This window comes from Crotalus tigris, unplaced genomic scaffold (genome assembly GCF_016545835.1).
Source record: "Crotalus tigris isolate CLP2741 ecotype Arizona unplaced genomic scaffold, ASM1654583v1 scf7180000024461.5605484, whole genome shotgun sequence".
NCBI classification, from domain to species: Eukaryota; Metazoa; Chordata; class Lepidosauria; order Squamata; family Viperidae; genus Crotalus; species Crotalus tigris.
Genome location: NW_024100632.1, coordinates 2,152,501 through 2,165,977, shown reverse-complemented (window position 1 = coordinate 2,165,977; position 13,477 = coordinate 2,152,501). Strand labels below are relative to the sequence as shown.

Sequence of the window (13,477 nt, the reverse complement as noted above, 5' to 3'; positions counted from 1 at the left end):
GAGATGAGACGGAATTGCTCGGCAGAGATAAAGTCTCTCCTCCACGCCTACAAGAGGATTTGTGCCTTGTCTCATCTGGAAGATGCAGTTGATCAAATGAAAACCAGAGCACAGCCGGTGTCTGTGTGGTCTCAGCAGGGAGGAAGGAAAAGCTCCTGCAGGACACCTTTGCACAGAAGGAGCCATGAGGTCATCAGCCGTTGTGCTGTTGACACTAAATTAGATGTCGGAAGGGGAATTGGGCAAGGTAGGATCAGGGCCCCACCTTCTCCAGGACAGCACTATTCTCCTTCTCCTTCCGGTTCAATTAGCCAGACAAAAGGCGAATAAAGAAAATGGAAAGAGATGCCACAATGTTAATCTCTGGTTATTTCTGGGATGCTGTGAGTACAGGTAGTCCTTGAGTTACGAGCACATCAGAGTTGCAACTCCTGACGGTTGTAAAATTTCCCAAGATATGTTGTGTGCCTTTCCATTCCGTTTGTTGGAAAATCTGAGCAGCAGAGGGAAAAGAAGAGCTACCAAGCTAAGCCATCATTCCTCTGTTGCATTTAACAGCCCTTGGGAACTCAGATGCAGAGAGCATAGCTTGTCCTCAGTAAGCTGAAGCTTTATGGGGTGGGGAAGAAAGAGAATCCCAGAGCCAGGAAGAGGAGGTAGAGCAAGAATTCCCAATATTTGGAGGACAACCCATTGTCATGGGCACCTGAAAGCAGAACAAGAAGCAACGGATGGAAACTAAGCAAGGAAAGAAGCAACCTAGAACTAAGGAGAAATTTCCTGATAGTGAGGACAATTAACCAGTGGAACAACCTGCCTCCAGAGGTTGTGTGTGCTCCAACACTGGGGGGGGGTGTTAAGAAGAGATTGGACAACTATTTGTTTGAAATGGCATAGGGTTTCCTGCTTGAGCATGGGGTTAGACTAGAAGACCTCCAAGGTCCCTTCCAACTCTGTTATTCTGTTAATGGATTGCCTACAACAGCAACCTTGTTCTGATTGGAAATGAATCACAATGAAGCCACTGAAGCCAGCCACTCAGCATTCCAAGCCACCTTCATGCAAATAATACTAACGACAATAACAGCAACCCATTTCATTTTACCTTTTTGGGAGATTTCATATTTTGCCACCAACAAAGGCTAAGAAATATCGTTCTTTCTTCTACCCCAGTCTGGCTTCCCGGGGACAAGTGGAGAGGTATTATCTGATTGTCATGGTCCTTAATCTCAAACGTTCTCTTGCTTCAAACTTGGATTGTATGCAAAAAATAAAAATAAAAAATAAAAAGAGGACGCTCCGGATGAGATTCACTTCCACACCCTGCAATAGCTGCCCACAGCTGTTTAAAAAGAAGGCAGATGTTCCCATGCAAAAAAAAAAAAAAAATCAATCTTATTTCCCTGCAGAAGACAGTCAGCAATCCTCTGGCGGTTCCTTTTCGAAGCTCTCCTTCCTTTTGGTGCGACGTTCTTGAGATCCAACTTTGAGGGATGTTGGAAATGCCAAGGCACTACGGAATGAACCATCTGCTTTGGGCTCTGCCCTGACCGAGCTTGGGTAGAGAGATTCAGGCAGGGGAGAGTCTTCAAAGTGTGAATTGGAATTCACGTCCCCTTCAAGAGCTTCAGTCAAGAGTAAAACCTTCTTACCGAATGACTCACCATTCAGCTGATCTTGGCTACGCCTGGAGGTTTCATCCAGCAAGAGAGGGAATAAATGACTGCTTTTATCTCATGATAGCAAGTGAACACCAAGGGACTGTTTGACTCACCTGCCAGCTTTGCGGCCAGTTGCTCCATGGATTAAGCAGAGGTCTCCTCCATCCGAGACAACCCAGTTTTAACCAATCGGAACATTGCCAAAGGTGGTCTGTAGTGAATCCCAAAGGTGCTTTTTCAGGAGGCAAGTGGACTTCCTTGTTTTTCTTTGAAGACATTTCACTTTTCATCTGAGAAGCTTCTTCGGTTCTGACCGGATGCTGGGGAATGGAAGGATTTATACTCCTTACAGACAGCTGGTCATTTGCATCCTTTTAGAGAGTCATTGAATAAATCCTTCCATTCCCCACCATCCAGTCAGAGCTGAGGAAGCTTCTTGGATGAGAAGTGAAATGTCTTCAAAGAAAAACAAGAAAGTCCTGTTGCTTCCTGGTTCTTTGGGACAACCATGACCTGGATGACTGAGAATCTCCATAGATGTCTGTAGTGAATACAGCAAAAACAATGATTCCAGAAAGATATTTTGGAGTAGACATACCCAACACCATCACCTTTCAGAAGCTGTGCATTTCCAACTCAAGCAGAGAGGCCAGCTACTTGAGGTTGATGGCCTTCAACTCTAGGGAACAAGGGATGGGAATAAAAAAGAATAAACAGTGTTAGAAACCCAGTGGAGCTACAGAATTCTACTCTCAGTTGGCCTCATGTTTTCTGACTGTTCCTGTTAGATCGTAACTCCGTAGTATATCTCAGAGGGATGGTAAGTAGTGGTGGTGACTCCCTTGGTTGGGTTTAAGCATCTCTAGACCATCTCTGGCTGGGATGCCTCAGTGTGGACTCCTGTACAGAACAGGTAGGATGATTTGGTGTCTTCACTAGCTCCTTCCAAAACTGTGTTTTAAGGATCTTCTTTGATCTTCCCTGCATCCAGTTGGTGAAGTAGATTGTTACTGGACGCAGATTGAATATCAGAAGGTAGGAAAGGTCCAAAATGCCTGGTTACAAGAAAGACTATCTTGAGAACAAAGATATACTCCAGCGTTATTGATAGAAGAAAATATTTGTAGCTCATTGTTGAAATGTGGGGTCCCTGATGCCCTCCGAGCTTGGTGGTTTTCTTGCATTTTATTTCCCTTTCCTGAAGTATCCAGAAACTCTCCTTCCTATAAATTTGGACAATTTCTTTCTAAAGCAAGCACATCTTGAGATAGCGGTGGCATATTTGTCTCGCAAGTGTGTTAGCTTAGGGGAAGGCATTCTTTCCTTACGATCCTTGTAAAATATGTTAACCTGGATGCTGTTTGGTATGTTATTCTTTTACTGGCTGCCGTTGTCAGCCCCTGCAGCTATCTCTACCTTGTTTTCTTTGCTTTTGAGTTCTTCTCCCGTATCCCAGAGGTAGTCCATCAAACGCCTTTCAGATGCTTTGAACCCATGCTTGCTCATGGCTCACACTGATTGAGGCTTCTGGGAAGTCTGGACCACATCTCCCATCATCACTCAGATGGAGAAAGACTCCCACTGCCTATCCAGCTCCAGGCTAAAAGCAGGTTAATTCCCAGAATGCCAAAATAATAATAATAATAAAAATAATTATTGACTCAGCTGATAGAGGGAAAGGTCAAAAGATTTGGGGGCACCCCAAAATTAGCAATAAATTTTTAAATAATGCTGAAAGGAAAATACCTATCCTTGAGGGAAGGGGGGAAATCCCCAAACAACTCAATCAAGACTGAAAAAGCTGATTAACTGTTGAAAGAAGGAAGTGGGGAATGGAATTTAGTGGCCAGAACAAAGTCTGTCTGGTAGGAACTCAAATCACCAGCTCTCCAGTCCATAATGGATGTATTCATATATTGTGGCAAAGCTCTAGGGTAATATTATTGTGCCCTAAGACAACTTGGATGCCTGTTTATATGTTCCTTGGCTTAGCTGTGAGTATATAGGGTAATACTTTTTAAAAGTTCTGTATACACTCACATATAAACCCATCTGTGGCTAAGCAGACCCTCGAATAGTTAACCAAAATACCACGAAATATGCACCACCCATGGATAAGCGAGAGCTTAAAATTTCGTCATGGTTAATTTTCACAATAGACTTACCTGATGTATTTTTCATGGCATTCATGAGTATCAGCTTGGAAAAACTGGATTAAGTGCCTCATATCAGCTATGTCCATACAACTCCTTTAAACCATACAACATAGAATAAGAGAGCTGAAAGGGACCTTAGAGGTCTTCTAGTCCAACCCCTTGCTCAGGTAGGAGACCCTATACCATTTTGGACAAATAGCTGTCCAATCTCTTCTTAAAAGCCTCCAGGGTTGGAGCATTCACCGCTTCTGGAGGCAGGTGGTTCCACTGGTTAATTGTTCTCACTGTCAGGAAGTTTCTCCTTAGTTCTAGGTTGCTTCTCTCCTTGATGAGTTTCCATCCGTTGCTTCTTGTCCTGCCTTCAGGTGCTTTGGAGACTAGCTTGACTCCCTCTTCTTTGGAACACTGCTATCCTGTCACCCCTGGTCCTTCTCTTCCTTAGGCTAGATATACCCAATTCCCGCAACCGTTCTTCATACATTTTAGCCTCCATCCCTCTTATCATCTTTGTTGATATTCTCTGCACACTCTCTAAAATCTCAACATCTTTTCTGTGGTGACCAGAACACATTTTGGTGAGAGAAAAGTTCCCGTTTAGTTTTCTCATGATATTTCGGATTAAAGGCAGCAAAATCAATACTTGATTCCATTCTCCAAATCAATTCAAATCAAGCTGATGGTTCAGATTAAGACCAGACCTAAACTAGACCTTCCTAGCACAGTGTTTCTCAAACATGTAATCCTATGACCCTGTCAGCAGTCCACAAGATCATAATTATTTGCCAGCTTGTGTTGAATAACAATTCCACATCAAAATCCCGTCCAACATTCAGGAGAAATGGTAGTGGCAGCGAAGGCATCAATTTTGAATTTCTAATATGGTCAATACCAATAAATGTAACCATAGAAATCAAATCAGTTTTGGGGTCCTCCATAATTTTTAAAAGAAGGCAGCCTCCGAGAAAAAGGTTTAAGAAACACTGACCATAGCAGACTACTGGACAAAGGATTACATAATGAAAATCACAATACTCACATGCATACACACAATTTTTCTCCTCCGCACAAAATGCTGGAAGTAACACTCTTACATCCCACTGACGCAAAGTGCTAGAAGAGAATGAAGGAGCTTTTTTTTCAGCCAGGAACTAACCCTGTTAGCACGCTACACCTGATTCCAGGGGGTTGCAATTCCCCATGGAAGCTCCTGCAATCTTTGGAAACTGCTTGGAGGACAAGTGGTGCTCCATCCTACCTTCTTCATCCCCGCAATGTCTGCACCAGCATGGCAAGCCCCTGGATCAGATCCCCGCTCTGCCCCCTTCCCAGGCAGGGCAATTCATTTCCTCTGCTTTTGTCCAGAACTGCTAAATTCACCTCTCACCTTACTTAGCTGCAAGAAACGGATGAAGTGTGGAAATCGGGTGACGAGAGATATTCCAGCAAAGACAATTGTGAAACAAGAGTCAATTCATAACAAACGTCTTAACGCCTTCTGGACATCAGAGGAAAACGGAGAAAGGTGAAATCAAGGCAAGGCGAGGGGGAGGATAGAGGAAAATATCTTTTTTTTTTATCGCAGGGAGGTTATCTTAAAGTACGCCTAGCTATATCTGCATGCTTTCTTTCTTCCTTACCTTCCCTGGGATGTTCTCCCTTTGGCAAAATACTTTTATTAGTCAGGCCAAAACTCTTGGCTATCTTGGAAGCCTTTGTTGTCTTCTTTCCTGGTGCATATTTTGATCTACTCAAGGGGAATGCATCACATCTCCATTCAATTAACATTAACAACTCAGGTTTCTTGGTGATTGGCCCAAAATCACCCAGCTGGCTTTCATGCTTAAGACAGGATTAGAACTCACCATCTCCTGAGGATTGGCCCAAAATCACCCAGCCGGCTTTCATGGCTAAGGTGGAACAGAACTTACCATCTCCTGGTGACTGGCCTATGGCCCAAAGTCTCACCCAGCTGCAAAACTAGAACTCACCCTCTCCTGGTTTCTAGCCAGCACCTTAACCACTACACCGAAGGGTTTGGTCACATTACTGTGGCCACCGTTCTGACTTTTTTGGCACAAACACACCACCCCAGACACCCTTATCCTCCCATAACACCCCGCTTTATTTCCACTGCACCCACTTTCAACAGTCTAGTTGCCTGGAGGATTGCAGGAAATAACTGCATTATCCTTCCCCATATCAAAGGGAAAAAGTTTCTACATTTCTCCTTGTTCCTCACTTCCGGTTCTTTGATGATAAATGATTTCTACCCCTATTCCCCCTCCCCTCCACACTCACCCACATTCCAGGGTCTCGGGCTGTCCCATAATCTTTGTGCTTTAAATTTTAATTCCTCCACAGCTGTGTTTCTAGCTAGCAGACTTTTAAAAAAAATCAATTGAAAACAAAAATGGTAGTGCCACATGCCTTGCGGTGTGCGTTTCAGGGGGACTAATGCACATGGTATGATGACTGAGTATACTTTATTAATTGGTCAATTGACCACATCAAACATGAGCATCACCCATAATAAAATACAACAAAAAGAGATAAGATACAGTAAGATAAAATAGCTACCATGAGGTAAGATAGAATAAAATGCAGTAGGTAAAGATCAAAGAGTAAGATAAAATGGTATGAGGAGGAGGAGGAGGAGGAAGAAGAGGAGGTGGAGGAGGAAGGAGAAGAAAAATCCCTTCCTTCCTTCCTTCCTTCCTTCCTTCCTTCCTTCCTTCCTTCCTTCCTTCCTTCCTTCCTTCCTTCCTTCCTTCCAAAAAAGGATATTTTTTCCTCTCTGATCCAGAGAACAGAGCAATAACCAAGACTGATCAATTGCTTAGAAAATCCTATCTCCCCATTTGGGTGAATCAAACCCTTAAAGAGCTGATGAAAAACACACATCATACAAAATGTTTTTTTTTTTAAAAAAACGTATTTTATGAAAATATCCAAATGACAATAATTGTATTAGTTATCAGGAACAGGATACAACTTTTTTTTTTTTTTTGCATAAAAGGATGTTCTTCCCAGCAAGGAAGACCCAGTTCTAGTGAACATAATATCTTCATGCACCAGTTTGTTCTGCCAAAGTAATAAATATGCCAGACGAAATAATCTCAGAGCTAAACCAGCCCAGGATAACAAAAGATGAAACAATCTTTTCCCACCCCACCCCGCCCCACACACACAAAAAAACCCAAAACAAAACACAAACATCCTTCATATAAATACCAATTGCAACATTTTAAATAGGCTTTTAGACATCGAGGATCTATGAAGTTCAATAAATAATGAAATCATATTACACGTCTCAGAAAACAGCTGGGCACAAATGGCCTTTTCGAAGGGATCCACCCAATTTGTGGGCTGCGGAACAAGAAGGACGCCTCCTCCTAGTTTTTCCAGGCAAAAGATGGTTTCTCTGACCATCTTCAAGAAGGGGATTTATCCTTAACCAAGAGAGTTGTTTCCTATTTTGGAAAAAGTCAACAAGAGGCTCTCAAAATCTTTCCTCAGCATCAGGAAAGATTCTATTACTTTATCCTATCTTTTCAGATTCAGCAACTTTGAGATGGATGGATTTCAACTCCCAGAATTCCCCAACCAGCATGCTTTGAGATGGGTGGGCTCCCAGAATCCACCAGCAATTCGCACGATGTGTGATTTTAAAGAATTTCAAGAAATTGGAAACCTGTATCCCTTGCAACCTCAGCAATTTCAGAGGTCTGGACTTCAAAAACAGAATTTCCATGCTGGCTAGGGAATTATGGGAGTTGAAGTCTAAGGTTGAGAAACACTGCTACACTGTATTCTATCTTGGGATTTCTCAGCAACTTTTAAGATGTGTGGACCAACGTCCACCATGCTGGCTGGGGAATTCTGGGAGTCAAAGTCCACCCATCTGCTGAGATTTTTTTTGTTTTTCAAACATTGGCCTAGCTCAACAAAGTTACATAGCTTTTCTATGATTTCTTGATGTGATCTACTTTGTAGGGTGACAGGAAGGCCACGAACCATGAAACCATTGACAATGAACAACAACTCTCACACATCGCATCCCTGCATCAACTTCATGTTTAACCAGGTCAAGTATGTTTTTTGCAACATGCATAGCATGATTAGTGTTAATCTTAGTTTGCATTTAGTAATTCCATTTGCACAGCCTGTTTCATCCCCGGGCAGCCACGTGTATGGCCCGAACCCATCAAAAAGGGATAAATTCAACCACCACATTAAATGTGCAGCCTTTACGTGCAATCTTAACACACCCTCTGCAAACATGACCTCCCTGAAAAGAATTTCTTTCGCAGGTAAGGTAGTTCAAATGGAATGAAAACTGTGGGGCGGGTAGAAAGAGAGTAGAATTTTTCTTCCACCTCAGCGATGGAGTTAGCTGCTTGGGAGCAGAAACTGAACGTGAAAATCATACACGTGCAAATCAAACTACAGATCATTCTGACTTTTGTAGCATCAAGAGGTTTAGTCAGGCAGCATCACTGGTTACTGAATCACTGGAGAGAAACGGTCAGGTTCCCACTGAAAACCATTTTTCGGCCGCCCTGGGATAACCCTTGAACTCAACGAACATGACTGGTTGAATGACACCTCTGTTTCACGCTCTACGGCATCCCTGCCGAGAGAAAGGAGCGATGTATTTTTCCCTTCTTCTTCTTCCGCCTTTCGGGTCTTTTGCCTTTCACCTTTTCCTTTTGGAAAACCTTTGCTAAACCCCTGACGAAGCTGGAGAGATTCCAGAGGACCTGGCAACCTTCCATCTTTTGAGCAAAGGACGAGGAGTCTTGGGTCCATTCTGAAGGCGTGATGGGGACCGGGCGAAGGCCCCTCAAGCAGTGAGCACACTGGATGTTGGAAAGGAGGCCGGTGAGTGAGAGAGACACTGTTGCCAGCTGGTGGGACAAAGGCATCTCTGCATCCGCCTGCTGATTTTCCAAGGCCTTCAGAGCTCTCTCCATACGGACCACAGTGGTGTAGAGTTCTTGCAAGAGCAGCCTCTCCGGCTTCTTTGTGATGTTTCTACTGGGGAGCCAAGCGATGGGCAACTGGCAAAACAGGCGCAAGTCGTCCTGCAGGCCCATGTGAGACAGCTGGGGGTAAAAATCAGAGGGGCAAGTTATAAATCATTGGCCTTTTGAAAAAAAAAAAGCATCATTCAGATAGGTAATATCCCTGAATATAGAGCCAAAGCAAAATATAAGCATGGTGATGGCAATGGTAGAGGAGGGGGAGGAGGAGGAAGAGAAGGAGAAGGAGAAAGAATGGTATAGGATTGCCTGCCTGAGCAGGAAGTTGAACTAGAAGACCTAGAACAGTGATGGTGAACCTTTTAGGGACCGAGTGCCCAAACTGCAACCCAAAACCCACTTATGCATCGTCGGGTGCCAGGTGGGTGTGGCCCTTTGGGTAGATGTGGCCCATTAGGTGGGTGTGGCTGCGGTGGTAACGGCAGACTGGGTGGGACTAAAAAGTTTAATCAATCGATTCCAACTTTGCAAGATCTTTTTTTCCCCACGAGAAGTTGAAATTGACTGATTGATTGAACCTTTTTTATTTTTTTTTTGCACACAGCGGCGGAGGCCTGAAGGGAAAAGGTTTTATAAAACCCAGGTGAAGGCCCAGGACTGGGGCGACAGCGTGCGTGCCCACAGAGAGGGCTCTGAGTGCCGCCTCTGGCACCCGTGCCATAGGTTTGCCACCACTGACCTAGAAGAAGACCTTCCAACTGTATTACTCTGTATTCTGGAAACAGAAGAAAACCAAGGAGGAGGAGGAGCGGGGGGGGGGGGAGGAAAGGGTGTCTGTTGATGTCTCTTGAGTCAGCAGGCAGGAAGCCTAGCAGGAAGAACATCACCCAAAGCAGTTTCAGCTTGTGATGATGAAACCATCTCTTGCCCTTCAGTGTCCTCTATCTGGAGGCCAACAGTTGAGATCGCTGAAGGCACAGGAAGGTTGCCAACAGATGACATTGCCCTCAGTGGTAAATACCCGGAATCTGGAGCCAGATTTTGGAGTAGGGGATCCCCTGAAGTCCTCAGGTTTTTTTTCTGTTTCCTCCAAAACAGCTTCCCAGGTGGTTGACCATCCTAATCCGGACCCAAGGAGCCTATTTGCTCCCTCCAATTAAACAATTCTACAAATGCCCTTGGATACGGTTCTGCTCAGCCCTCAATAAGTGATATAAAAATTGTCTAGTTGGACCACCTGAAGCCGCAACAGATACAGCTAGTCCTTGACTTACAACTGCCTCCTCTGCAATTGCCATAACTGTGAATCTGCTTCCAAGTGTCCGAATTTTGATTGCGTATCCACCGGGATGCTGCACAGGTCGTAAGTGTGAAACACAGTCATAAGTCCCTTTTTTTAAGGCTGTTATAACTTCGAAGAGTCACTAAATGAACTGCTGTAAGTCCAGGACTAGCTTTAAAGCAGAAAATAAGAAAACGCAAAGCTTCGAAAGGAAAACGCCAGCCAGATATAAGGGTGAATCCCGTTTTAAAAAAAATAAATCCAACTTTACTCACATAGGATTTGTACAAGTCTCGAGTAGGTCGTTTCAACCACATGATCTGGAGCTGAATTTTCCGCAGAAATTCTGAATCTGCTGGACACCTGGGGCAGATGCTGGCTGTAGAATCCACCAGGGTTGGGCACAAAAGCCAGAAAGCGGACACCAAGACTGGACAGGAAGGTAGATAAACGGAAGGAGATCAGCTGTGAGCAGCTTCCAAGAATTAAGTGCAATTTGACATGATTCAGAGGCAACCATTTATTTTCTGGAATTTTGTTCAGCATTTCAAAAACTGCATCGGTTTGAAAATTCACTTATTTGGAAATACAGCAATATCCGGGCTGCCTTTTGCTGACTCTTGAATTTTTCAGGGCTCTAACATTTCCCTGTTAATGTCTGACTCCAGAGCGATGGGAAGAAGAGGTGTTAAAACTATTTAAAATATTTAAAATTAATATAGTGCCCGGAAGTTGCAATGAGTCAAACTGTCAGTGTTCATAGATGGTGTGTTTTCTCCTCATCTGCTGACTAGCACTGATGATGTTATCTAGTTTGGTAATGAAACATCTGCAAGAGCACCAAGGACCCCACAGTCGTCCTCCTCCTCCTCCTCTTCAAACCCCACTCCTTTCTAGCACTGATGATGTTACCTAGTTGGGTAATAAAACATCTGCAAGAAAACAACCCAGCTCAGAGAGCACCAAGGATCCTTCGTTCCTTCTCCTCTCTATGCACAGAACAACAGATGCAAATAAACTCCCAATCTGAGATCATAGCTAAGAGCAAAGTGCCTGTTTTGCATATGCAAAAAAAAATTCACCTCTGACATCTTCAGTTTAAACTTCTTTGAAGTCACTTCTGGGGCGGGAGACGCTCCCCACAGTGGGCAGGACCTTGTCAAGGAGCCAAGATAGAAATCAAATTGAACTAGACTGACATGAAATGAATGCAGTGGAATTAAAGATGACGGTGCATTCATGACATGTTCTGTCTGGAACCAGTCATAGACTCTTAGGGCTGGAGTAGACCTTGGAGGACTTTCAGGTCCTCTTGAAGTTCTGCTAATTGCTACAGTCCAGACTTTGTAGATGGGACACCACATCAACCTCAAAGCTCCAGCCACTCAGAGACCAGTTTAAAGGAGGAAAAAGGGCAGGTCCCTTTTCAAGCTACTCAGATGTTTGTTGGTTCCTCAGGAAGCTAGTTTTTGCTGAACACTAAATAAGGCAGAATGTCAAAGAAAGAGAAGAAAGTGGGGTGCAGAATCAGTCCTGCCGAAGGGTTGTCACCCAAAGAGAAGGAAATGGGGAGAGTCGTCACCTACCAAGTTGAACAACGACCGCTACAGACTTCTCCACCATTCTTCTGCAGTTGACTAACTAAAGGGGGAACCTTGCTTTTAGTCGTCTCTTTGGATTGGGCGTGGTCCTCACCCACACACAAAACCCACGCTCGCAGACACACACGCAGAAAAGAAGAAGCACTGACAAGGCAGGGCACCAAAGGAAACTCAACTCTGCCAAGCTTGGCATCAAAATCCCTGAAGTCAACACGGGTCACAACAGCAAGTTGCCCAAGGGTAACGGAGGCTGGATACTTCCCCTTCTGCGGTTGACCGGGGTCTTTAGTCTTGATGGTGACGCAATGGCAACCGCCGCTGACATCAAGGAATCCAAAAGACTTCTGCCTTTGAAATGGATCATGAAATATGGAGAGGGCGAAGAACAGGAACCTTTTTCTGGATGTATTGGAGAAAGATGGCGAGTCAACCAGGTTTTGCTTTTATTGCTTATTGCTTTTTTTTGTTGGTTGTGAGCCACCTATAGTTGTACTTTTAAGGTATAGATGGCCACCTAGGTCTTTTCAATGAATAAATACATTCAGATCCAAGGTGCCCAACTTGAGTTAAAGAATAGCTTTGAAGGACTTTTCCATACCAGGAATGACTTGACTTGACTGGCTTGGCTTGGCTTGGCTTGACTTTGAACAGTCACTAAATGAACTGTAGTAAGTCAAGGACTCCCTGTATTAAGGTATAGCATACTAGGTGAACATAGTAGAAGGGCTTTGTCATCCAGGATGCAGGGAGTTTTAAAATGTTGCATCACCCCGACCGTTTTTACTTCACAGAATTATGATCATCACCTTTGGCAAGGCAAGCCTGGGAGAAATTAGAAAATGCCTGTGTACAGATAAAGATTAGATCATCTATTTACTTCCGTTTCTCTCTCTTTGTAGTTTTCAAGCCACCAATTTGTTCTGGCCCTTTTATCAACAGAATTGTGTCTGGATATTGCAAGTTCACATGAAAATGTGTTTATGCAAAGCAGATATGATTGTAAGCAGGGCTTTTTTTGTCATAGAACACCCAGAACCGAGTTCCGGCACCTTTTTTTTTTTTACAAAAAAAGCACTGATTGTAAGTGTGTTTAAGAGCGTGACTGAATACCGTAAACACATACAAACATTGACAAGGTATTTGCAAGGTTTACAAGCAATTTGATCTCCTGCAAATAATTCCCCCCCCCCCCGGGAAAATTACCCTTTGAATATTTTCATTTTTTCTTCTTCTGAATTCTTCTGAACTCTTTTCCCTATTGCCAAAATTCTGCAAAGCATGTTGGGCCACAAACCCATTTGGGGATACCACCCTTAGCACAATTGTATTTTGAATAGCTTTGCTGTTATCTAAGAATAATAGGGCTGGATGAGATTTCAAAGGTTTTCAACTCCCGCTCAGGGCAGGAGACCTTGTATCCCCCCCCCCTCAAGGGTTTGTGCAGTCTGTTTTTGAAAATCTCCAGTGATGGAGCATCCCCAACTTCCATAGGTAAGCCTTTCATGGAACATAGACTCAAGGGAGCTCGAGAGGTCTTCTAGTCCAACCCTCTGCTCAAGGCAGGAGATCTTAGGATTCAAAAATTCTCAATTGACTTCGGATCCTGTTGTCTGCCAAGGTGACATGAATTGAGCCAAACCTAGCTGGTCCAATTGATTCGAGGATTAAAAAAAGCATTCAATAATTTTTAAACAAATTTGGGAAAAATCAGGAAAAGCTGTCCCTGGCTCAAGCAAAAGCATTTGTGTATGTGTCCTTTTGAATTTTCCAGAGCAATTCAAAGCATCTGATGTAA

General features: G+C 43.7%; 1 protein-coding gene across 2 annotated transcripts; it reads right to left on the bottom strand.

The window, feature by feature from the left end:
• Positions 1–7,018: 7,018 nt before the first annotated feature.
• On the bottom strand, positions 7,019–12,852 carry LOC120303297. 2 transcript variants are annotated; one of them, XM_039332700.1, is made up of 4 exons: positions 12,732–12,852; positions 11,668–12,075; positions 10,357–10,511; positions 7,019–8,922 (listed from the first exon to the last, which is right to left on the bottom strand). In XM_039332700.1, the coding sequence occupies exons 2-4, from the start codon at positions 11,702–11,704 to the stop codon at positions 8,437–8,439; spliced, it is 678 nt and encodes a 225-aa protein (XP_039188634.1). In that variant the 5' UTR covers positions 11,705–12,075; positions 12,732–12,852; the 3' UTR covers positions 7,019–8,436. The 2 variants fall into 2 exon arrangements, with proteins under 2 accessions (XP_039188634.1, XP_039188633.1); XM_039332699.1 differs by having other exon boundaries at positions 11,668–12,846.
• Positions 12,853–13,477: the final 625 nt, after the last annotated feature.

Coding starts and splice junctions, on each gene's coding strand:
- LOC120303297 (XM_039332700.1), bottom strand. CDS start 11,704: ATGGTGGAGAAGTCTGTAGCGGTCGTTGTTCAACTTG. Junction 10,512..11,667: donor AGCGGTCGTTGTTCAACTTG/GTAGGTGACGAC, acceptor CTTCCTGTCCAG/TCTTGGTGTCCGCTTTCTGG. Junction 8,923..10,356: donor GAGACTTGTACAAATCCTAT/GTGAGTAAAGTT, acceptor TTTTACCCCCAG/CTGTCTCACATGGGCCTGCA.